This window comes from Oncorhynchus keta, chromosome 34 (assembly GCF_023373465.1).
Source record: "Oncorhynchus keta strain PuntledgeMale-10-30-2019 chromosome 34, Oket_V2, whole genome shotgun sequence".
Classification (NCBI taxonomy): domain Eukaryota; kingdom Metazoa; phylum Chordata; class Actinopteri; order Salmoniformes; family Salmonidae; genus Oncorhynchus; species Oncorhynchus keta.
In genome coordinates, this window is record NC_068454.1 from 19,604,291 (window position 1) to 19,628,261 (window position 23,971).

At 42.1% G+C, this 23,971-nt stretch overlaps 1 protein-coding gene across 2 annotated transcripts; it reads left to right on the plus strand.

The window, feature by feature from the left end:
• Positions 1-1,951: 1,951 nt before the first annotated feature.
• On the plus strand, positions 1,952-18,299 carry LOC118366473 (atypical chemokine receptor 3-like). 2 transcript variants are annotated; one of them, XM_035749103.2, is made up of 2 exons: positions 1,952-2,318; positions 13,194-18,299. In XM_035749103.2, exon 2 carries the CDS (start codon positions 13,244-13,246, stop codon positions 14,369-14,371), a length of 1,128 nt encoding a protein of 375 aa, XP_035604996.1. In that variant the 5' UTR covers positions 1,952-2,318; positions 13,194-13,243; the 3' UTR covers positions 14,372-18,299. The 2 variants fall into 2 exon arrangements, with proteins under 2 accessions (XP_035604996.1, XP_035604995.1); XM_035749102.2 differs by having other exon boundaries at positions 1,954-2,291.
• The last annotated feature ends 5,672 nt before the right edge of the window (positions 18,300-23,971 follow it).

Consider the following 23,971-nt stretch of genomic DNA (forward strand, 5'->3'; position numbering starts at 1 on the left):
TGGTAGCAGGGTGGAGATAACCACTTGTGCGTTGGGGAAAGTAGAAGAAGCTTTTTCAATCACTCCCTTCAGTGTTGTGGCCACCCTTTCCTGCTGTGCTCTCAGGTCATTTGTGCCTGTGTGTATTATTATGTGGCTGGGTGACCCTAGTTGGTCCTCAGACAGAAGGTCTAGGGCACGCTGGGTGTTTGGACACCCGAGTTTAGACACTGTGTTTGGGAAAAAGTGTTTTCTTGTATATATTTCCCATTTCTCTGTCTCTTTCTCTAACTCTGTATCTGTCTCTAACTCTCTCTTTGTAAGGGTTTTCTTCTGGTGAAAGAGAGTCAGACCAAAATGCGACATGGCTATTGAGATTCATGTTTAATAAAACAAAGTAAACACGAATCAAAAACAATAAATGTAACACGAAAACCGAAACAACCTAATACTGGTGCAAAGTAATACAGACAGGAACAATCACCCACAAACACACAGTGAAACCCAGGCTACCTAAGTATGATTCTCAATCAGAGACAACTAATGACACCTGCATCTGATTGAGAACCATACAAGGCCGAAACATAGAAATACCCCAAAACATAGAAAAACAAACATAGACTGCCCACCCAATTCACGCCCTGACCATACTAAATAATGACAAAACAAAGGAAATAAAGGTCAGAATGTGACACTCTTTCTCTAACTCTGTCTCTAACTCTCTCTGTCTCTAACTCTCTCTGTCTCTGTCTCTAACTCTGTCTGTGTCTCAGTCTCTGTTTTTGTATCTAACTCTGTCTCTAACTCTCTCTGTCTCTAACTCTGTCTGTGTCTCAGTCTCTGTTTTTGTATCTAGCTCTGTCTCTAACTCTGTCTGTGTCTCAGTCTCTGTTTTTGTATCTAGCTCTGTCTCTAACTGTCTCTGTCTCTAACTCTTTCTCTGTCTCTAACTCTTTCTCTGTCTCTAACTTCTTCTCTATCTCTGTCTCTGTTATTTACTCTGTCTCTGTCTCTAACTCTGTCTCTAACTCTCTCTGTCTCTAACTCTGTCTCTGTCTCTAACTCTTTCTCTGTCTCTAACTTCTTCTCTATCTCTGTCTCTGTTATTTACTCTGTCTCTGTCTCTAACTCTGTCTCTAACTCTGTCTCTAACTTTCTCTGTCTCTAACTCTTTCTCTGTCTCTAACTCTTTCTCTGTCTCTAACTTCTTCTCTATCTCTGTCTCTGTTATTTACTCTGTCTCTGTCTCTAACTCTGTCTCTAACTCTGTCTCTAACTTTCTCTGTCTCTTAACTTCTTCTCTGTCTCTAACTCTGTCTTTAACTCTTTTTGTCTCAGTCAACATTTTTTGTGATATTTTTTCACATGATTTTGCCAGTGTTTCTTGACTATACCACAACCACTGCATTTGACATTGTGCTCAGGATTTCAGACAGACCTCAAAGTAATAGACAGTTTATAATTGCAATACATTTTTTTCAGTTGGTACATCTTTTAATCATATTGGGTGGTTTTGGTCTCACATGTCTGGAGAGGCTGGGTTGAGATGATCTTGTGGTTTCTCTGAGTGAGTGGAGGGCTGTGGGTGTGAGTCTATGGGTAGCTTTATGTTGTTGAACTCAGTTTCATAAATAGTCACTAACAGTTGAGAGGAACTGAGAGAAGACGGGTGTGGACTGTGAACTTTATTTGTGTGGAAGGGAACACATTTCCATACTCACAACTGAATAACACAGTTTAAATACACTATTCATGGTATAGGGTACAACCACAAGCTTGAATTGGCAAATGCAATACATGTTATATGAAGTTAGATGGGTCTATCACCCAAACCACAAGAATGAAAATGACAACAACATCAGTCTAGTTGCTATACATTTTGAAATAAGGAATGTGCACACAAAAAGTGTACATTTCTATCATAAACATATCTCAGATGATATATAAATACTATTAGCGTATCTCTTTGGCAGTCTCTGCACACCAAGCACAAACGTGTTTCAGTCTGTTGGGTAATTGTTTGTGGGATGTAAAGTGGAAGGAAATCTGACGCCTTTTCCACTCTTGTAAGAAACATCAATGAATGTGTTGAATGAACGTATCACTCATTACGCAGTATATTAATAAGTGCAGTGGGAGGTATGAGGCCAGGTTCACTATCGCTGGGAGGAGACCGGACACTCACCCACTCAGTCAAGCCAGATATCGGAGAGCTCACAACCACTATCTCTCCCCATCTCGGACAAAGCATAACATAACTGGACATCACTTCGCACTAGAGACACTGTGCCATTTCTTCGAAGAGGCAACAAGTAAGGGATTTTTTTTCTCAATTACAAGTAAGGCATTTTACATACATGTTAGTTTATTTTGCTAACCACTTGACAGGAGCATCTCCATAACAAGAGGCTGTGGACCAAAGAGCTGCACTCCTAAAATGTCGGTTCCAGAAACACTTTTTTGTTTAACCAAATGCCCAATACGCACGTTTTATGTTTCAGCATTTGTTAGCCTAATGGTGTATTGTTGCAGTGGACTTTTGGGTAACATATTAGCCTAATGTGACTACTGGCCTCTGAAACTGTTCAAGTCATTCTAGTCATAGACATAGACATCCTCTTTCGCAGCGTGGCGCGCGGATTAGCTGAGCGCATTCAATGAGCGCCGCCAGTTTACTACACCGAGTCCCCTGGTATTTGATAAGGATTGTGGTTTGTTGTCACGGCATATTTATGGGACAGACAATGGGACTGAATTTAATGTGCACTCAGATAGGCTTCAGGTCGTGTGTAAATGTGTCGTTCCACGAAATGGGTCCCTTTTGCGAACCGTTAATATTTTATTTTGTAGAAATTGTGCACCAATATTGCATTTTAAAAGCCTGTCATATTAAATGTGAAGTGCCCGTTAATATACACGGACAATTCTATAAATCAGATTTATAATATGAACAGACTTCATAAAGTGCAACATTTTTCACTCTGTGCAACCTCTGTGACGTCTAAAAAGATTTTAACCCACTCAACCCCAACATTTCTCCAATCATTTTGAAGCCCAATAATATTTTTTGCTTTGTCAAAGTAATTTCTGAAGATTATTCTTTTTTTCATGCAGTTAATGATTCATTTAAAACTGTAACTCATTTTGCCAACTGGTCTCAGTGCATTTTGTATTATTCTGTACGTAAATCCGAGACACACCCTGTAGTATGTTATGAAGGGTTTGGGAGTAACGGATTACATCTAAGGGATTACAAAAATTAGCAACACATTTTTTACTGTAATCCATTACCAACAAAAATATTGTAATCAGATTACAGATACGTCGGAAAAACTAGATTATTACTTCGAGGATTACTTTTAAATTCAGAAAGAATGTTTGCGAGAAAAAAAAAACATTTGACACTTCTCTGTTTTCTGAAAGACATTCAAATCGGCATTGAAAAAAAGCGCAAATTTAAGTTTGTTCCGCCTGAGCGAGTCTGACCGCAATTCAGAGACCACTATGATGACACACCAAATGTGTTTGATGGATCGCGGGAAAATAGCAGGAATAGGCTTTTGTATGCTACAGTCCAATGTATGTCTTCCAATGATGCGACTGCTGTTGGCATTCAAAGATGATCCAATTTGAATAAACGCTTGGAGGTGGGTGACAGCAGTGGTGTAGTCTACGGCAATACAGATATCACTTATTATTGATATCTACATAGCGCATTGATGTAAATCATTGCTGCGCTCTCATTTAGCTATTTGCGATTTACGGACTGTGGTTGTTGTGGATGGCTGTTCACAAATCTAAATGAGTATTTGAAACCAAAAGTCGTTGAATTCAAGAAGTTTAAGGTGCCTATCAATCATGGTTTTTGAAATCAGTGGACAGCCAATGAAAAATGCGCTCTTATAACAGCTGCATAGTGCTGATCCAAGCCTGTGGAATAAAAGTGGGGATTTTATTGCTCCATCTAATTCATGCTGATCAAATAAATAAATCCATAGGACTAATGGTCCTTCTGTAGCTCAGTTGGTAGAGCATGGCGCTTGTAACGCCAGGGTAGTGGGTTCGATTCCCGGGACCACCCATACGTAGAATGTATGCACACATGACTGTAAGTCGCTTTGGATAAAAACGTCTGCTAAATGGCATATATTATTATTATTATAATGGACAATTGCTCAAACTCGCACATTTTTGATAGATTTAAATTGGCAATCTGTAGTTGCTACATCCATTTTTGGAGTAATAAATATCTATTGATTGCTGAAGAATATAACTTAGAAATGCATCATGAGCTTAGTTCAACTGTCACACTCCATGAGAACCCAAAATATAAGCTTGTTTTTCTTCAATGTTTGTAAACATTGCAAATGTAAACAAACACTGTATAGCCTCATAACATGGTTAAAATAATCATGTTAATATCATGGATGGTCAGTCCTTGCATCCATAGCTCTGACTATTAATCTGAGAGTGGTTACATTTCTCCAGGCCCATCCCTCGGTTTTTTATCAAAAGAGGCGGGGCAACTGTTTTGTTATTGTTTTATCTGTGGATTTGCCCTTTAAACTGCTGCATATTATCAAGATATCAAAGTGTCACCAACAAAAATATTAACAATAGACCTATAGCAAATGTAGCATATGGCATTCATTTTTCACATGTAAATAGCACTTTTCAGTGGTGCTCAAAGCCTGCCACTCCATGAGCACAGCATTTATTTTTCATGACAACAAAATCATAAACAACAGAGTAGGGCTGGCTCATAAATCCTTATTTTTGGGGTCATACTCAGGTAAAACAATTAGGCTAATCTATACTTCCTTATGTCCAAGTCCTATTATTGAAGATCAAGGGATATAACATTTATACGAAGGACTGGAATTCTGATAGACTGGTTTTTAATGTAAAGATATATTTTAATCGTATTATTATATGTAGTAAAAAGCGATGGGTTAGAAGAAGCCAACATAACCAACCCATAAAGTAAAATGAATCATCCATATATGGCCAGCTATATGAAGTTTAACATTGATTTATCCTGCAATAGATGCCGTTCAATTAGTAACATACATTTGTGTCTTCTTCTAATGCCTCTTAAGGGGAAAGTAATCTAAAGTAACGGAATGTAATCAGATTACTTTACTGAGTTTGGGTAATCCCAAAATCACGTTACTTATTACAATTTTGGACAGGTAACTAGTAACAGCAACAGATTACATTTAGAAAGTAACCTACCCAACCCTCATGATATGTTGCGTTTGGTATGGTTACATAATAATAATAATAATATATGCCATTTAGCAGACGCTTTTATCCAAAGCGACTTAAAACAGATGGTTATTTAAGGCAAAATCAAAAGTAGGGTGGTTGGTCGGATTGTATGGGTTGGTGTATAACGCAAATGTCTAGCAACCCAAAGGTTGCGAGTTCAACTCTCATCACGGACAACTCCTAAACTTAACCTTAACTCCTAGCTCCCGTTAGCCACCTAGCTAGAATTCGTAACATATCATATGGTATGCACATTTATAACATTGTATGTTTCGCAAATTTGTTACATATTGTACGTTTTGCAAATTTGTAACATCCTATTATGTGAACTGAACTCTTGTTTTAATATGATGACACTAACGCTTAAAATAACAAATCTAAAGAAGCATTGAACTTCTGTTAATCAAATGTAAAAGCAGGTGAACTGGTTCAACTCTTTTTTGCCATTTTCTGGTGTTTTGTGGTGGAAAACTGAGTGGGTTAAGCATAATATGTCAACCCTGTTACCCATAGAATGACGGGCTATAAATGTTTGAACAAGAAAAAAACATTGTGAGCCTTGCATTCAATTACTGCTGGCTGTTGCACACAAGCTTCCATTCCCCTAGTCACAAGGGGCACGTTCACATAGTACCTTAGGCCAAGACTAAGAGCCTCACCAGCCCTGGACTAACGGAGATTTTAGTCCGTGGCTAATGCAAGTGTTCACACTTGCACATTCTAATGTGGGATAGCACCAACCCTAGCCCAGAAGCACGGTGCCAAAGCAGCCCGTGTGAAACGCGGTCAAGAACAACACATACAATGTTCTCTGTCCAATCACAAACACATACAATGTTCTCTGTCCAATCACAAACACATACAATGTTCTCTGTCCAATCACAAACACATACAATGTTCTCTGTCCAATCACAAACACATACAATGTTCTCTGTCCAATCACAAACACATACAATGTTCTCTGTCCAATCACAAACACATACAATGTTCTCTGTCCAATCACAAACACATACAATGTTCTCTGTCCAATCACAAACACATACAATGTTCTCTGTCCAATCACAAACACATACAATGTTCTCTGTCCAATCACAAACACATACAATGTTCTCTGTCCAATCACAAACACATACAATGTTCTCTGTCCAATCACAAACACATACAATGTTCTCTGTCCAATCACAAACACATACAATGTTCTCTGTCCAATCACAAACACATACAATGTTCTCTGTCCAATCACAAACACATACAATGTTCTCTGTCCAATCACAAACACATACAATGTTCTCTGTCCAATCACAAACACATACAATGTTCTCTGTCCAATCACAAACACATACAATGTTCTCTGTCCAATCACAAACACATACAATGTTCTCTGTCCAATCACAAACACATACAATGTTCTCTGTCCAATCACAAACACATACAATGTTCTCTGTCCAATCACAAACACATACAATGTTCTCTGTCCAATCACAAACACATACAATGTTCTCTGTCCAATCACAAACACATACAATGTTCTCTGTCCAATCACAAAAACACATACAATGTTCTCTGTCCAATCACAAACACATACAATGTTCTCTGTCCAATCACAAACACATACAATGTTCTCTGTCCAATCACAAACACATACAATGTTCTCTGTCCAATCACAAACACATACAATGTTCTCTGTCCAATCACAAACACATACAATGTTCTCTGTCCAATCACAAACACATACAATGTTCTCTGTCCAATCACAAACACATACAATGTTCTCTGTCCAATCACAAACACATACAATGTTCTCTGTCCAATCACAAACACATACAATGTTCTCTGTCCAATCACAAACACATACAATGTTCTCTGTCCAATCACAAACACATACAATGTTCTCTGTCCAATCATAAACACATAACATGTTCTGTCCAATTACAAAAGCTGCACTTAATTTGCACATCCTGTGATGCGCTCCTCACACTATTTTAATAAGTCCATGTATACGATTTCATCCTTCCATCTGACAAAAACTTGACAAAAAAACAAAATACTTTCGTCCATGCAAAACATTTGTTGCTATGGTTGACAAAACGGTTGCTATGCGGGCCTCCTGACGTCTTCTCATTTTCTAGCCAACTGCTCAACAAACTCTACAGCTGAACGGGCAGAAAACTCTCAATTGTCATCAGTTTTCATTTTTTTTCTATTGATATTTAATTGGATATATGCTAGCAAACCATTATAATAATATTGTTTCGCATAGATCTGAAAAGTTAATGTCTCGTTCATGCACAGCATTCTCTGTACAGGGGCAACATCATATTTCAAAAGCGAAACATTGTTTCCGAGGTCTGACAGGCAGACAGGAAGGTTTATACAAACCATCGCTGTTGGAAATTGAAGTCTAGAAGCAAGAGGAAATAATGGGTTAATGCTTATAACATTGGTCGCTTGGTAGAGATATAATGTTGGTTGCATGTGTGTTCGTCTGTTAGCCCAGGACTTTGGTATACAAGTGTGAATCCTTAGCCCAGGGCTAAAGTTTAACAAATGCTTATATGTAGAGGTTAAGCCTGGGGCTATGAACAATGCAGTGTGAAAATTCCTAAAGGGATTTATGGCTGATTTAAGATGAAAACTCCAACCCTGTTACAGTCAACCCTGTTACTTTATTTGGCAATTATTAGGCATGTGTTATAGTCCTTTTTTATTTATTTAACCTCTTGGTGGGATGGGATGTGAGGTGGGAAAACATGTTTCTTATGATTTTTTGAAAAAATCCACCAAGTTACACTACCCTCAAGGGACTCATGTCATGGAATTACCCAATACAATTTTGTGTTTTACCCAACATAAGTGTGTGTGTGTCTCACTGATTAAAATGTAGTAGTTCCCTTGCCTATGAACAATTATTTTCCGATAGAATTATAAGGCATTTATAAAATAATAATTGTGACACATGGGTAATCTATTAGCATAGTAAAAAGGTAAAAAATGTGATTCGATTTGACATGCTTGGGTACAAAAGGTTCCCAATATAGCAAATATATAACTAAAACTAAAGAGTTCCTCTTCCTCCTCTTATTTTACTTTAGCAGCTACACTATATATACAAAGTATGTGGACACCCCTTCAAATTAGTGGATTCGGCTATTTCAGCCACACCTGTGGCTGATAGGTGTATACAATTGAACACACCGCCATGCAATCTCCACAGACAAAAATTGAATGGCCTTACTGAAGAGCTCAGTGACTTTCAACGTGGCACCTCTATAGGATGCCACCTTTTCAACAAGCCAGTTCGTCAAATTTCTGCCTCGCTAGAGCTGCCACGGTCATCTCTATGTGCTGTTATTGTGAAGTGGAAACCTCTAGGAGCAACAACAGCTCAGCCGCAAAGTGGTAGGCCACATAAGCTCACAGAACGGGACCGCAGGGTGCTGAAGTGCGTAGGGTGTAAAAATCATCTGTCCTCGATTGCAACACTCACTACCGAGTTCCAGTTTTCCTCTGGAAGCAACGCCAGCACAATAATTGTTCGTCGGCAGTCTCATGAGCTGGGTTTCCATGGCCGAGCAGCCGCAAACAAGCCTAAGATCCCCATGCACAATGCCAAGTGTCGGCTGGAGGGGTGTAAAGCTCGCTGGCCTGCACAGAGCCCTGACCTCAACCCCATCGAACACCAAAATAATGTGAGTGAAATGCTCGCAATGCCAGTGCTAAAATCTATCCGCATGTGGCAGGTGTTCATTTTAGGCCCTCATGGTACGTAGTCTATCCATGTTGTAACCAGCTCAGCCTCATTGGGTGTTTGGAGTGTGGCGAAACTAAACGTTTGTGATCTGAATATTCCCCTTTTGCTTTGGGGGGCAGATGAAAGGGGGAGGAAGGAGAAAGAGCAAGAGAAAAGTGTGCAACTGCTGCTATTAGGGAGAATGACAAAACTACTGAAGTAAAGGGCATGATGTCACGGACACCGACGTCTCGCTTCCAGACAAACTAAACACCTTCTTTGCCCGCTTTGAGGATAATACAGTGCCACCGACGCAGCCTGCTACCAAGAACTGTAGGCTCTCCTTCTCCATGGCCGACGTGAGTAAGACATTTGAACGTGTTAATCCTCACAAGGCTGCTGGCCCAGACGGCATCCCAAGCCGCGCCCTCCGAGCATGCGCAGACTAGCTGGCTGGTGTGTTTACGGACATATTCAATCTCTCCCTATCCCAGTCTGCTGTTTTCACATGCTTTCAAGATGGCCACTATTTTTCCTATACCCAAGAAAGCAAAGGTAACTGAACTAAATGACTATTGCTCCGTAGCACTCACTTCTGTCATCATGAAGTGCTTTGAGAGACTAGTCAAGGATCATATCACCTCCACCTTACCTGTCACCCTTACCTGACCCACTTCAGTTTGCTTACCGCGCAAATAGGTCCACAGACGATGCAATCGCCATCACACTGTACACTGGCCTATTCCATATGGACAAGAGGAATACCTATGTAAGAATGCTCTTCATTGACTATAGCTCAGCATTCAACACCATAGTACCCTCCAAGCTCATCGTTAAGCTTGAGGCCCTGGGTCTCAACCCCGCCCTGTGCAATTGGGTCCTGGACATCCTGACGGGCCACCCCCAGGTGGTGAAGGTAGGAAACAACATCTCCAATTCACCAATCCTCAACACTGCGGCTCCACAAGGGTGCGTGCTCAGCCCCATCCTGTACTCCCTGTTCACCCATGACTGCGTGGCCATACACGCCTCCAACTCAATCGTTACGTTTGCAGATGACACAACAGTGGTAGGCTTGATTACCAACAATGACGAGACAGCCTACAGGTAGGAGGTGAGGGCACTCGGAGTGTGGTGCCAGGAAAACAACCTCTCACTCAGCGTCAACAAAACAAGGGAGATTATCGTGAACTTAAGGAAACAGCTGAGGGAGCACCCCCCTATCCACATCAACAGGACAGCAGTGGAGAAGGTGGAAAGCTAAGTTCCTTGGCGTACACATCATGGACAAACTGAAATGGCCCACCCGCACAGACAGTGTGGTGTAGAAGGCGCGATAGTGCCTCTTCAACCTCGGGAGGCTGAAGAAATTTGGCTTGTCACCTAAAACCCTCACAAACCTTTACAGATGCACAGTTGAGAGCATCCTGTCGGGCTATATCACCACCTGGTACTGCACCGCCCACAACTACAAGGCTCTCCAGAGGGTGGTGCAATCTGCACAACGCATCACTGGGGGCAAACTACCTGCCATCCAGGACACCTACAGCACCCATGTCAAAAGAAGGCCAGAAAGATCATCAAGGACAACAACCACCCAAGCCACTGCCTGTTCACCCCGCTACCATCCAGAAGGCGAGGTCAGTACAGGTGCATCAAAGCTGAGACCGAGAGACTGAAAAACAGCTTCTATCTCAAGGCCATCAGACTGTTAAACAGCCATCACTAACACAGAGAGGCTGCTGCCTACATACAGACTTGAAATCATTAGCCACTTTAATTTTTTTTTTACCTTTATTTAACCAGGCAAGTCAGTTAAGAACACATTCTTATTTTCAATGACGGCCTGGGAACAGTGGGTTAACTGCCTGTTCAGGGGCAGAACGACAGATTTGTACCTTGTCAGCTCGGGGGTTTGAACTCACAACCTTCCGGTTACTAGTCAAACGCTCTAACCACTAGGCTACGCTGCTGGATCACTAGTCACTTTAATAATGCCACTTTAATAATGTTTACATGTCTTGCGGTCCTTCTGTAGCTCAGTTGGTAGAGCATGGCGCTTGTAACGCCAGGGTAGTGGGTTCGATTCCCGGGACCACCCATACGTAGAATGTATGCACACATGACTGTAAGTCGCTTTGGATAAAAGCGTCTGCTAAATGGCATATATTATTATTATTATTATTATATTATTGCATTACTCATCTCATATGTGTATACTATATTTTATACCATCTATTGCATCTTGTCTATGCTGCTCTGTCATTGCTCATCCATATATTTATATGTATATGTTCTTATTCCATCAATTTACTTAGATTTGTGTGTATTTGGTAGTTGTTTTGGAATTTTTAGATTACATGTTAGATATTGCTGCACTGTCGGAACTAGAAACACAAGCATTTCGCTACGCTCGCAATAACATCTGCTAACCATGTGTATGTGACCAATGCAAATTATTTGATTTGAGGTTGTGAGCCAGAGGTGAAGGGGTCAAGTGCCAAATAGCAATGAAAGGGGCTATCGATTGAATAGCGCCACGATCGCTGAAAGAATGAGCTGAAACCACAGGCAGCCCAACACAACACACACATGTCTATTGGCCACTGCTCCAGGTACATGCACTAACACACTCAGTCACAGATATCGCAGACAGCTTGGCGTGGGCAACGTGGTATTCTGCGGTCACACACTCTCACATAGCTCTCACACACCCAGCTGCTCGAAGCGGTCACGTTTCAATGCACTTTAACACGCTGTATCGCCCAGCAGCGCTGATTGTCTTTGACCGTGGCTGGACCGGGTCTAAAGTAGTTAAACCCCCTGGTAACCTAGTGTTTTCCAGAAGCACACAGAGTAGCCAGCCAAATAGAAAAGGTAGCCAGCCAGGATCCTGAAAATGTATTCATTCAGTGTATTGTTTGTTTTTTTGGTATATCTTCTAGGCTTATATGATCAGGACTATTTTCTAGGTAAGAAAACATAAACCTTTTTTAAACAATTAACCTGTCCTCTCTTGAGATTAAAGTATTTTATAGCAAGATTTGAATTGTCACAATTATGGCTCCCCAGTGGGTGGGCCTGGCTGCCAAGTGGTTGGGCCTATGCCCTCCCAGGCCCACATATGAACCCCTGCCCAGTCATGTGAAATCCATATACTAGGGCCTAATTAATTTATTTCAATTGACTGATTTCCTTATATGCACTGTAACTCAATAAAATCTTTGAAATTGTTGCATATTGCGTTTAGATTTTTGTTCAGTATAAGTGGAAAATGTACCCGGCTGGAAATTAGTGTGTAACCGGTTGATATAGCCGACAGCTGGCGCTAGTGGCAAACACTGATAACCCGGCTCTGATGTCTCCCCACGTCTCAGTCTGTGGACATATGTGCCAATCAGGAGGAAAAGGAGAGGTTATATATTATTCATGGTTTTCATGTCTAGGGTTTGTTCTTCAATCCCTCCCGTCATGTTGTGACTGTCAGGGGAAGAGAGACATCATACCTGAGTGTAAGAGGACCAATCATAATCAGACATACAGAGAGGTCAGAGGTTGTGCTGTAATAAAATAAAATATTGAGCAGTGTGTGTAAGTGTTCATGTTGCATGAGTGTGTAGGATCCCTTTGCGTGTGTGTGTGTACTGTATGTGATTAGTCTCAAATGTCTTCAGATTACATAGTTGTGGTTATGACAGAGCTGTCCTTTGATCCTCTTGCGATGCGATCCTGTCTTAATCTAGATGTTGTGTTTTTAGCACTAATTGCAACATAGCTGGTGCAAAAGATATTGACTGGATGGCAAAAGATAGCTTTGGCAGTCATTCCTCAATCATCCCAAAACAACAGACCCATTATGAATTAATAAAGCATTGTTTTAAGAGTTAACTACATTTAGATTTTTTTCAGATCTGGTGGCGTATAATAAAAAGTTATGTGTTTTTTTTTGTGTTAATTTCATTTGGGTGCTTATTAGATCTCATAACATACTGTAGAATGCAGGGCTCTGTGAAGAAGTTAATTGCTTTTCTGATCTAGCTCTGTCCCAGGAACGGAGAGAGATTAGGACTGATGGGTTGAGATCTTGTTAATAAAAGTCAAAGGAACTCAGGGCAGCGCTCTCTAAATATAGTTCAAACATTTACTATGACATGGCAAACAGACAGATTGAGATCAGGACTGATGGGCTGCTGTCTTCTTGTCTTGTCTTCAGATCCCAGATCAGTGAGGTGTGCGTGATCGTTCCCAGAAAACGGCAGAAGGATGAACAGCTTCGATCTGGATGAGCTGTTCGACACGTGGGAGGACCTGAACCTCACAGGCCTCCTGGAGAACGGGACGCGCGTGGAGATGGGTGGCTGTCCCACAGCCTTCGACCGCAGCGCCCTGCTCTACTCCATGTGCATCCTCTATGTCTTCATCTTCGTGGTCGGTTTGGCCGCCAACAGCCTTGTCCTCTGGATCAACATCCGCGCCCAGCGCACCACCTCCCCTCGCCACGAGACCCACCTTTACATCGCCCATCTGGCGGTGGCTGACCTGTGCGTATGCATCACATTGCCCGTGTGGGTGAGCTCCCTGGCACAGCACAGCCACTGGCCCTTCAGCGAGTTGGCATGTAAGCTCACCCACCTGCTCTTCTCCGTTAACCTCTTCAGCTCCATCTTCTTCCTGGCCTGCATGAGCGTCGACCGCTACATGAGCATGACACGGCCGGCCGACAGTGAGGATGGGGGCCGGCGCCGGAAGCTGATTCGCCACGGCGTATGTATGGGGGTGTGGCTCCTGGCTCTGGTGGCTTCCTTGCCGGACACATACTTCCTGCGGGCTCTGAGGTCATCACAAGGGGAGGTAGTGCTGTGCAGGCCGGTGTACCCAGAGGAACACCCTAGGGAGTGGATGGTAGGGGTCCAGCTGAGCTTTATCCTGTTTGGCTTCATCATCCCCTTCCCTGTCATCGCTCTGGCCTATGCCCTCTTGGCCAAAGCACTCTCCTCCTCCTCCTCTTCCTCCTCGGCAGTGGAGCAGGAGCGTCGTGTGAGCCGCAGGGTGATCCTGGCCTACATAGTGGTGTTCCTCGGCTGCTGGGGGCCCTACCACGGGGTGCTCCTGGCCGATGCCCTCTCCCTGCTGGGCCTGGTTCCTCTGAGCTGTGGGCTGGAGAACGCCCTCTACGTGGCGCTGCACCTCACCCAGTGTCTGTCCCTGCTCCACTGCTGCGTCAACCCCATCCTCTACAACTTCCTCAACAGGAACTACCGCTACGACCTGATGAAGGCCTTCATCTTTAAGTACTCCACACGTACAGGCCTGGCCAGGCTCATAGAACAGACCCATGTCTCTGAGACAGAGTACTCTGCCGTCGCTGTGGAGAACACACCACAGATCTGAGACTGAACTCTAGAACACACTCTGGAACTCAAAAACACATCAAGGACATTTAGAACATAGTCTAGATCAGTGGTCACCAACTGGTCCATCTCCAAACATTCACCAAACATGTCTGTAAAAAGCCCAACGAGAAAGCCTTGCGTTCTTAATTGTTTTGCTCTGTTTGCGGTAGGTGCACTTCATTCAGCTGCCCTGCTTCCCAGGTAGTCGAAGTGTTCCCATTTTTAATAACTTAAGGTACAAACTCTGCCTACCCAGTTGTCGTGGAGATCAAATCAAGTACACCTATAGGCATACCGTTGGCTAATCAGATATACTATATATACACAAAAGTATGTGGACACTCCTTCAAATGAGTGGATTTGGCTATTTCAGCTACACCCGTTGCTGACAGGTGTATAAAATCAAGCACACAACCATACAATCTCCATAGAGAAACATGGGCAGTAAAATTGCCTTACTGAAGAGCTCAGTGACTTTCAATGTGGCACCGTCATAGGATGCCATCCTTTCCAACAAGTCAGTTAGTCAAATTTCTGCCCTACTAGAGCTGCCCCGGGAAAGAGTAAGTGCTGTTATTGTGAAGTGGAAACGTGTAGGAGCAACAACGGCTTAGCCGAGAAGTGGTAAGCCACACAAGCTCACAGAACGGTCTGTCCTAGCATTGCCTGTATTCGAGCTGCAGCAATGATTGTACATAGAGTTCACCCAATAGCTACATTATTTTTTTAACTGCTAGAGGTGTGTGTGTGTGTGTGTGCGTACGGTGTGTGGACCTTAAAGTCCACTTTGTAAATAGTTAGAAGGGCATTGAAATACTGTACATATATTATCATTATGAGATTGTTTTTGTTCAACTTAAGATATATTTTTGTACATATTATAACATATTTATGGTATGCTTCAACTTTCCAATTTTGTATGTTTTTAATCATTGTGTTGTGGATTCAGAAGTCCATTTCAGTAATGTCTATGTGTTCATAAAGCTGCCTCGTTGTAAATGAGAGTCCCTTCCTCTGTGACACCAGTCCTGCTGTCTACTTCAATCTCATAATACTTTGAACCTTTCCTCTTCTCCCTCCTTCTGTGACCCCTGACCTAGAATGACCAGAGAGGTCCTGGAATTGTCTCAGAAAATGTTGAGTTTTCAGAACAGTGATCATTTAAGGAGGCGACAAGGAAAGGAAGCTAGGTAGGAGTGTTGACACAGCCTCGATATCTCTATCACCACATATAGCATAGCTGTAACTATACAATACGTTATGGCTAATAGAGATTTAGAGATCATAGTGAGACACATGTGCTTCATATGGCATCAGGGACGCAGCATCAGCACACAGACCACACCACAGCACAGACAGTGAGGGCTTTATGACCAATAACCAAACACAGCTTTACTGCATCCATGTGTAGGCAGCCACAGCCACAATGCTGGACAGATGTGTATAAATGCTGCAGTCTATCAATACGAAAAAGAGGAACTACATTCTGAATCTTTTATTGGGATATATCCTGTGTGTGTCTATGTATGTCTGTGAGTGCGAGAGAGACAGAGTTCGTATGTGGGCGTGCATGTGTCTGTGTGCGCGTGTGTGTCTGTCTTCATGTTGTGTGCCACAGTACAAACAGTATGACACACAGTGTTCCATGCCAAATTATGATGTTGGATATAGGGATGAGCATGATTATTTAAATATTCAAATATCCGAACGGATGTTAGTATTTGAATACTTGTGTGAATATACATTCCTGTATAGGTCTATTTTAAACACCCACAACAGTAGAAATCAACTTCTCGTGCTGAAAGACGATGACCAGAGCTTACCCGTGATGTTGCACAATGATGTAAATAATTCATCTTTTTAGTCATAGTACATTATGATATATTTGGGCTTGAAATGCCAAATCTGAATGTGTGACTTCGGACGTTTCTGTGAGACTTATGCGTTTTTTCTTATGGGATGACGTGCAAATTCTTTACAGCCTGTTTTGTTTCAGAGCTGGGTTTTATTTAAATGTTACCACCCACCAACATGGCAATGTTAATTAATCAGAAACACCTGCTGTAAAGTTCTTCCTATTCGCAAGTCATCTGAGAGCCTGACAGCTTTTCTCTGTAGCAAAAACAGGGGTTTCTACTAGATAAAACAGCCACAAAGTCAAAATTGTCTATATTATACAGATTTGTGAAAACAAAAATGTGCTTTTTGGTCTTCATTTCAGGTTAGGGTTAGGCTAAGGTTAGCAGCGTGGTTAATGTTAGGGTTAAGGTGAGAGTTAGGTTAAAAATCAATGACTTTGTGGCTGGGTGACGACCCTACACTTGACCGCCTTGCCATGGAGCAAATTAAATTAAAACAAATTAATGTTTTTGCTTCTGCCCTTTTTTTTACAAGCAAATTATCATAATCAATTGGATAATTTGTCAAGTTTCACTTATTTTTCTGCTAGTCAACCACTATGCGGATGTCGGCTAAAGCGGAACTGATTGAATAGAGTCCTTAAGTTAAAAAAACACAAGTATTTTCAATATCCGGATATCCAACAAAAATGAATGATACTATTCAAATATTGAACAGATGTCAAACCCCTATCCCTAGTTGGATATGTCCTAAACATTTATGTGTACAATGCTATTTCTGTCTGTGGTAGAAAACATATTTATTTTGATACTTTGTCATGAGTCATCGTGTTATCTGATTGGATGCATATGTATCCTATTACATTGTAAGGGTTCCAATCCTAGCAGTGATTATTAAAACAAAGAAACAAAGACCGACATGTCTACAAGAAGAGGCATTCCAATATATTTTATAGAGATATTTTATGTTTACTGTATGTTATGGATTTTGTTACTCATTAAATACCAAAAATGAATACTATGTCTGAAGATCTTTTGCTTTGTGTTAGTACTTTAATCACAGCTTTTTAATTAAAGTAACAAATGGTGAAATTGAACCATTGTTTATTGCATTACAGGACAGCTTTAGTATAGCAGCTCTGACTGGACACCTCCGGTGGATGAGGTGAGCTATATTTGAGCAATAAGGCTTGAGGGGGTGTGGTACAGTGCATTCAGAAACCATTCACACCCCTTGACTTTTTCCATATTTGTTTACGTTACAACCTTATTCTAAAATGGATTAAATGTTTTTTTTCCTCCTCAATCTACACACAATATCTCAGAAAGACAAAACAAACATTTTTTTAAAAATGTTTACACATTTGTAAAATAAATAAAAAATTGAAATATCACATTTACATAAGTATTCAGACCCTTTACTCAGTACTTTGTTGAAGCACCTTTTGCAGCGATTACAGCCTTGAGTCTTCTTGGTTATGAAGCTACAAGCTTGGCACACCTGTATTTGGGGAGTTTCTCCCATTCTTCTCTGCAGATCCTCTCAAGCTCCGTCAGGGTGGATGGAGAGTGTCACTGCACAGCTATTTTCAGGTCTCTCCAGAGATGTTTGATTGGGTTGAATTCCGGGCTCTGGCTGGGCAACTCAAGGACATTCATAGACTTGTCCCGAAGCCACTTCTGCATTGTCTTGACTGTGTGCTTAGGGTCTTTGTCCTGTTGGAAGGTGAACCTTCACCCCAGTCTGAGGTCCTGAGCGCACTGGAGCAGGTTTTAATAAAAGATCTCTCTGTGCTTTGCTCAGTTAATCCTCGCCTCGTTTCTGACTAGTTTCCCAGTCCCTGCCACTGAAAAACATCCCCACAGCATGATGCTGCCACCACCATGCTTCACCATAAGGAGAATCTTGTTTCTCATGGTCTGAGAGTCTTTAGGTGCCTTTTGACAAGCTCCAAGCAGGCTGTCATGTGCATTTTACTGAGGAGTGGACCTGTAGAACAGGTTGATATGCAGTTTTTCCAGAAAAACCAGGTTAATATATACAGATGTGTGCTCAGTAAGACAGTAACACAGACACACACACACACACAGTGTATAACATGGTCGTAAGGGGTGTGCCGACATGGCCATACTTGTATTCGTAAACGTATCTGTAAATTGACAGTTGATAGTCAGATCGGATTATACTCATGATCAGATTCATTTTTTTAATGCCTAAGTAGATGTTGGCAAAATAACTCTCTCCCTGCATGCTTATAGACTTAACAAGCTGAAGATTAGGAGCTGTGGAGGGGTGTGTGTATGTGTGCTCAACTTGCAGCGGGCAGACAAATTTGCTATCTGTCAGAATGCGTTTCTGTGTTTCAGATTTTTCATTACCCTCGCCCCGCTTGTTAGATATTATGCACATTGATAGCTTGACAGCAAATGTCCTTGCCATTTGATTTATGAATGATCACACCAAAACAGTATTGAACATGATCGGGTGAGATTATGAAGTTAGTGGACAGAGAAGTACAGCTTCACCCTATCCAATCAGAGAAGCAGGATCAACGCACAGCCCGCCCTTCCCTTTACAGACAGGCAAACTACCAAATGGAGTTATTTAGACCACCTAGCACCTCACTTGACTGACTGACATAAGAAAGATGTTGACACACAACCATTTTTTTTTCTATCACAGATAATTACAAAGAATACTCTGATCACAACCTTATCCAGAAAATTGCCCATATCCGTTATGATACTTGTTTTGTCCGACTACTCGGCACAACTCTTATGGACATTGTTCTCTGCACCACCACCAGAATTATGATGACAATCGTAACATTTACTGTAGCTATAAAATCTAGGTGGACTGATACCTCTATGGTTTAAAACTTCTTAAGGATGACGCAGAACACAGTTCCCATGCAGGAACATCACTCAGCGGAATTTCAGAGCGCCACCTATAGTTTTTGATAAAACTCAAACTTTCATTAAACTTTCATTAAAATACACATTCAAGGTAGTGAATTAAAGCTACACTCGTTGTGAATCTATCCACCAAGTCAGATTTGTAAAATGCTTTTCGGCGAAAGCATGAGAAGCTATTATCTGATAGCATGTACCCCCAAAATACTGCAACGTCACCTAACACGACAGATTTTGCGTTAGCCGGCGCTACCCAAAACGCAGAAATAAAATATAAAACATTCATTACTTTTGACGAGCTTCTTTCTTAGCACTCTTAGATGTCCCATAAACATTTATTTGGGTATTTTTTCGATTAAATCGGTCCATATATAGCCTAGATATCGATCTATGAAGACTGTGTAATCAAGGAAAAAACTGAGTTTGAAAACGCAACGTCATTTTTAAAAATTAAAAAAGTCGACGATAAACTTTCACAAAACACTTCCAAATACTTTTGTAATGCGACTTTAGGTATTAGTAATCGTTAATAATCTATCAAAATGATCACGGGGCGATGTATATTCTTTTGCTCCACGTCTTGAAATCATGTCCGGATATTTCTCAACCAAAACATCCTGTCGGAGACCGGAAGAAATTGGCTCCCTTGTTTCGGTTTGACCAAGAAACAAATCCGAGACAAATGACAAGACTGTTGACGTCGTGTGGAAGCTGTAGGTATTGCAACCTCGGCCCCATTTAATGTGGGTCACTTTTAACAATTGGTTGAAGTGGCGCATGGATATATTTTCCCATTTTCAGTGATCAGATTTTCCTGCACTTTTCGATGAAACGCACGTTCTGTTATAGTCACAGCCGTGATTTAACCAGTTTTAGAAACGACTGAGTGTTTTCGATTCACACATACTAATCATATGCATATACTATATTCCTGGCATGAAATGTTGCGCGATTTTTAACAAAAAGCTGCGAAAATTCGCAGCCTCCCTAAGAGGTTTTAAAAAGTGCATCAACAGTAGTAGAGAACAGACAGGGGCCTCCATGTGGTTCTACAGCATGTGTTCAGACTCTCATATGGTTCTGATTCTTCAGGCAGGGCCGGAAACACACTGATTGGGCTAAAGTGCAGTAACACACAGTAACACACAAACTCCTGCTGCTTCACAACTCTGACTGAAGAGCATGTGCTTTCTTTGGCTCGCACTGTGTCGAGAAGTGTTTTTGCTTCCCTTCACGATTCGTCAGTTATGATTCACTTTTGATTTTCTAACATGTGCCGTTGGATGTGCTTAGTGCTTACACAGGACGAGTCAAAGTGTAATATTCCAGATCCAGCCATCGTTACATAACTAAACACATTGATTCTCGGTAACGTACGCAGACCATCCATTCTGGGGAAAACTCTGTCAAGTGTCCTGTCAGAGCTGTCTACTTTAGAGACAGCACGCTCGCTTATAAGCAGGCTTCTGTTCTCACCATTATGAAAACACACAGGAAATATCTGTGAAATACTCCTCTCTTCACATGGCTCGCCCACAGATAGAAAGGATATACAGCACAGTCACAGTACTGGAAGTGCCACATATGGTTTGTATATGTTGAAATCATCTGTTGTTTGACTTGATGTAAGCCATTCTCTGTGTGTGTGTGTAAGACTTACAGTACAGCCTGTTTGTTTTAATATGGACAGATAATGGGTCAGATAAGATATTGGTGGAGAGAGGTTTATTTTACATAGCTATGGAGCAATAGATCTTGTGGTTCATGCCCTGCTGATGCCCTGCATATGTAAGGGATACTTGATTGGTTAGGATTGCCTCTTCGCTGACCCAGTCAATCAGTTAACAGAACCAAGACATTCTAAGGAAGGTCCAATAAACCTCCTTCCGTCTGGCCACTCTACCGTAAAGGACTGATTGGTGGAGTGCTGCAGAGATGGTTTTCCTTCCTTCTAGAAGGTTCTCCCATCTCCACAGAGGAACTCTGGTGCTCTGTCAGAGTTCTTGGGTTCTTGGTCACCTCCCTGACAAAGGCCCTTCTCCCACAATCGCTCAGTTTGGCCAGGCGGCCAGCTCTAGGAAGAGTTTTGGTGGTTCCAAACTTCTTCCATTTAAGAATGATGGAGGCCATTGTGTTCTTGGGACCTTCAATGCTGCAGACATTTTTTTGGTACCCTTCCCCAGATCTGTGACTACAAAATCCTGTCTCTGAGCTCTACGGACAATTCCTCATGGCTTGGTTTTTGCTCTGACATGCACTGTCAGAGCAAGTGTGGGACCTTATATAGACAGGTGTGTGCCTTTCCAAATTTTGTCCAATCAATTGAATTTACCACAGATGGACTGCAATCAAGATGTAGAAACATCTCAAGGATGATCAATTGAAACAGGATGCACCTGAGCTCAATTTCAAGTATCATAGCAAAGGGTCTGAATACTTCTGTAAATAAGGTATTTCTGTTTTTATCTTTACTAAATTAGCAAACATTTCTAAAAACCTGTTTTCGCTTCATCATTATGGGGTATTGTGTGTAGAATGAAGAGGAAAACATTTAATTTAAACCGTTTTAGAATAAGGCTGTAACGTAACAAAATGTGGAAAAGTCCGTAATAAACTGATAGTGTACGTATCAGTTCATTACTTTGCATACTACCTGTTATTACGTGTTATTGTTATTATTGATATTGGTTATTGTACTGCAATGTTCAGGAAGCTAGCACACAAGAATTTCACTGCACCTTTTATACCTGCTGTAAACTGTGTATGTGATGAAGCAATCATTTGATTTGATGCACGCACACACAAACAAACACTTTGGACCTACATTACTTCTGGCTGAGAGCCAAGAATTTACCTTAGATTCAATTCTCAGTCAAGCCCATACTTGCTTCAGTAGGTCTGGGATGAATTCCACATGAGAATGTATGGCTGTGGAAGGTCTTGAATTATTAATGATGTTAAAGAGGATTTTGTGGTGTGAATTTGAGGAAAAGAGACTATTGCGATAGGGGATAGGGATAGTTTAGCATCCCAGGACGCCTCACTCCTCCAGGAGAGCAGAGGATGTCCAGTCATACTGCCAGGCAGATGTTGGACAGATGTTCTGCAGAGAGAGACAGGGAAATGAGAGGTGAGAGACCATGAAATCCTGAGTTTGATCAAAATCAGTAATCATGCATATTCATTTACACAGCCACGCTTCATTTAACCTCCTGATCAGGCTTTATAGCATTTGATTGGTAGTGCTTTAATGTTTTTGGCTGAGTACGCTTGGAGGTGGAGGACTGCAATACTTTTATTGAGATGACCTTTAGACTTTGCGATTAGTGAGAGTAGACTAGTGAGAGTAGTGTGTAATTTCCTCATTTGTATGTCAGCATGATTTACTTTGGGGGAAGGAAAAGGGGGATACCTAGTCAGTTGTACAACTGAATGCATTCAACTGAAATGTGTCTTCTGCCTTGCAGAATCAGAGAGGTGCTGGGGGCTGCCTTCATCGACGCCCGGGGAACAGTGGGTTTGCTGCCTTGCAGAATCAGAGAGGTGCTGGGGGCTGCCTTCATCGACGCTCGGGGAACAGTGAGTTTGCTGCCTTGCAGAATCAGAGAGGTGCTGGGGGCTGCCTTCATCGACGCTCGGGGAACAGTGGGTTTGCTGCCTGGCAGAATCAGAGAGGTGCTGGGGGCTGCCTTCATCGACGCCCGGGGAACAGTGGGTTTGCTGCCTTGCAGAATCAGAGAGGTGCTGGGGGCTGCCTTCATCGACGCTCGGGGAACAGTGGGTTTGCTGCCTTGCAGAATCAGAGAGGTGCTGGGGGCTGCCTTCATCGACGCCCGGGGAACAGTGAGTTTGCTGCCTTGCAGAATCAGAGAGGTGCTGGGGGCTGCCTTAGTCGACGCCCGGGGAACAGTGGGTTTGCTGCCTTGCTCAGGGGCAGAACAACAGATTGTTTGTCACCTTGTCACAACTATCCTTCAATGTTATAGTAGCTTCTTTATATGTGAGTGTACCATGGCCTCTGCCAAGTGGTACAATATGAACCTTTATGGCACTGGTGGTAGTCAGCTCATTCTGAAACTGCATGGTTGCTGGTTCAAATCCCGCTCCGGCTGCTTCGCCTCAATCGCTATATTTCTGTCAGTGGTGGAATCCACATGGTCTTTCACGTATTTTTCTCACATTAACCACTGAATCGTAAACCGATGATACCATGCTTCTTTATCCCATTAGCTATAGCCTACCAGCTGTGCACCATACCCAGTGCTTCATCCCCTCATAGATATCGCCACGTCTCATGTATGTGTAAAGTATGAGCGTAACCAGATCAAAAGGCTCTGGTGTGGACAGGACACATGGTTTTGAAAGCCGGGGCTAACAATGTTGATATATTGCTCATATGTGCAGAGGATATGGATCCGGTATTTAGACATCGCTTAATTCACCTGACCCCCCCATTCCACTATAAAACTCTACTGGCACCCTCATACACTTTCTGTCACGCCCTGATCTGTTTCACCTGTCCTTGTGCTTGTCTCCCGGTGTCACCCATCTTCCCCATTATCCCCAATGTACTTATACCTGTGTTTTCTGTTTGTCTGTTGCCAGTTTGTCTTGTTTGTCAAGTTTACCAGCGTTCGTCCTGTCAGCTCCTGTCTTTTCCCAGCCTCTCTTTTCCTCGTCCTCATGGTTTTTGATCCTTGCCTGTCCTGACCCTGTACCCGCCCACCTGACTACTCTGCCTGTCCCTGACCCTGAGCCTGCCTGCCGTCCTGTACTTTTGTCTCACCTCTGGATTACCGACCTCTACCTGACCTGACTCTGATCCT

Coding starts and splice junctions, on each gene's coding strand:
- LOC118366473 (XM_035749103.2), top strand. CDS start 13,244: ATGAACAGCTTCGATCTGGATGAGCTGTTCGACACGTGGGAGGACCTG.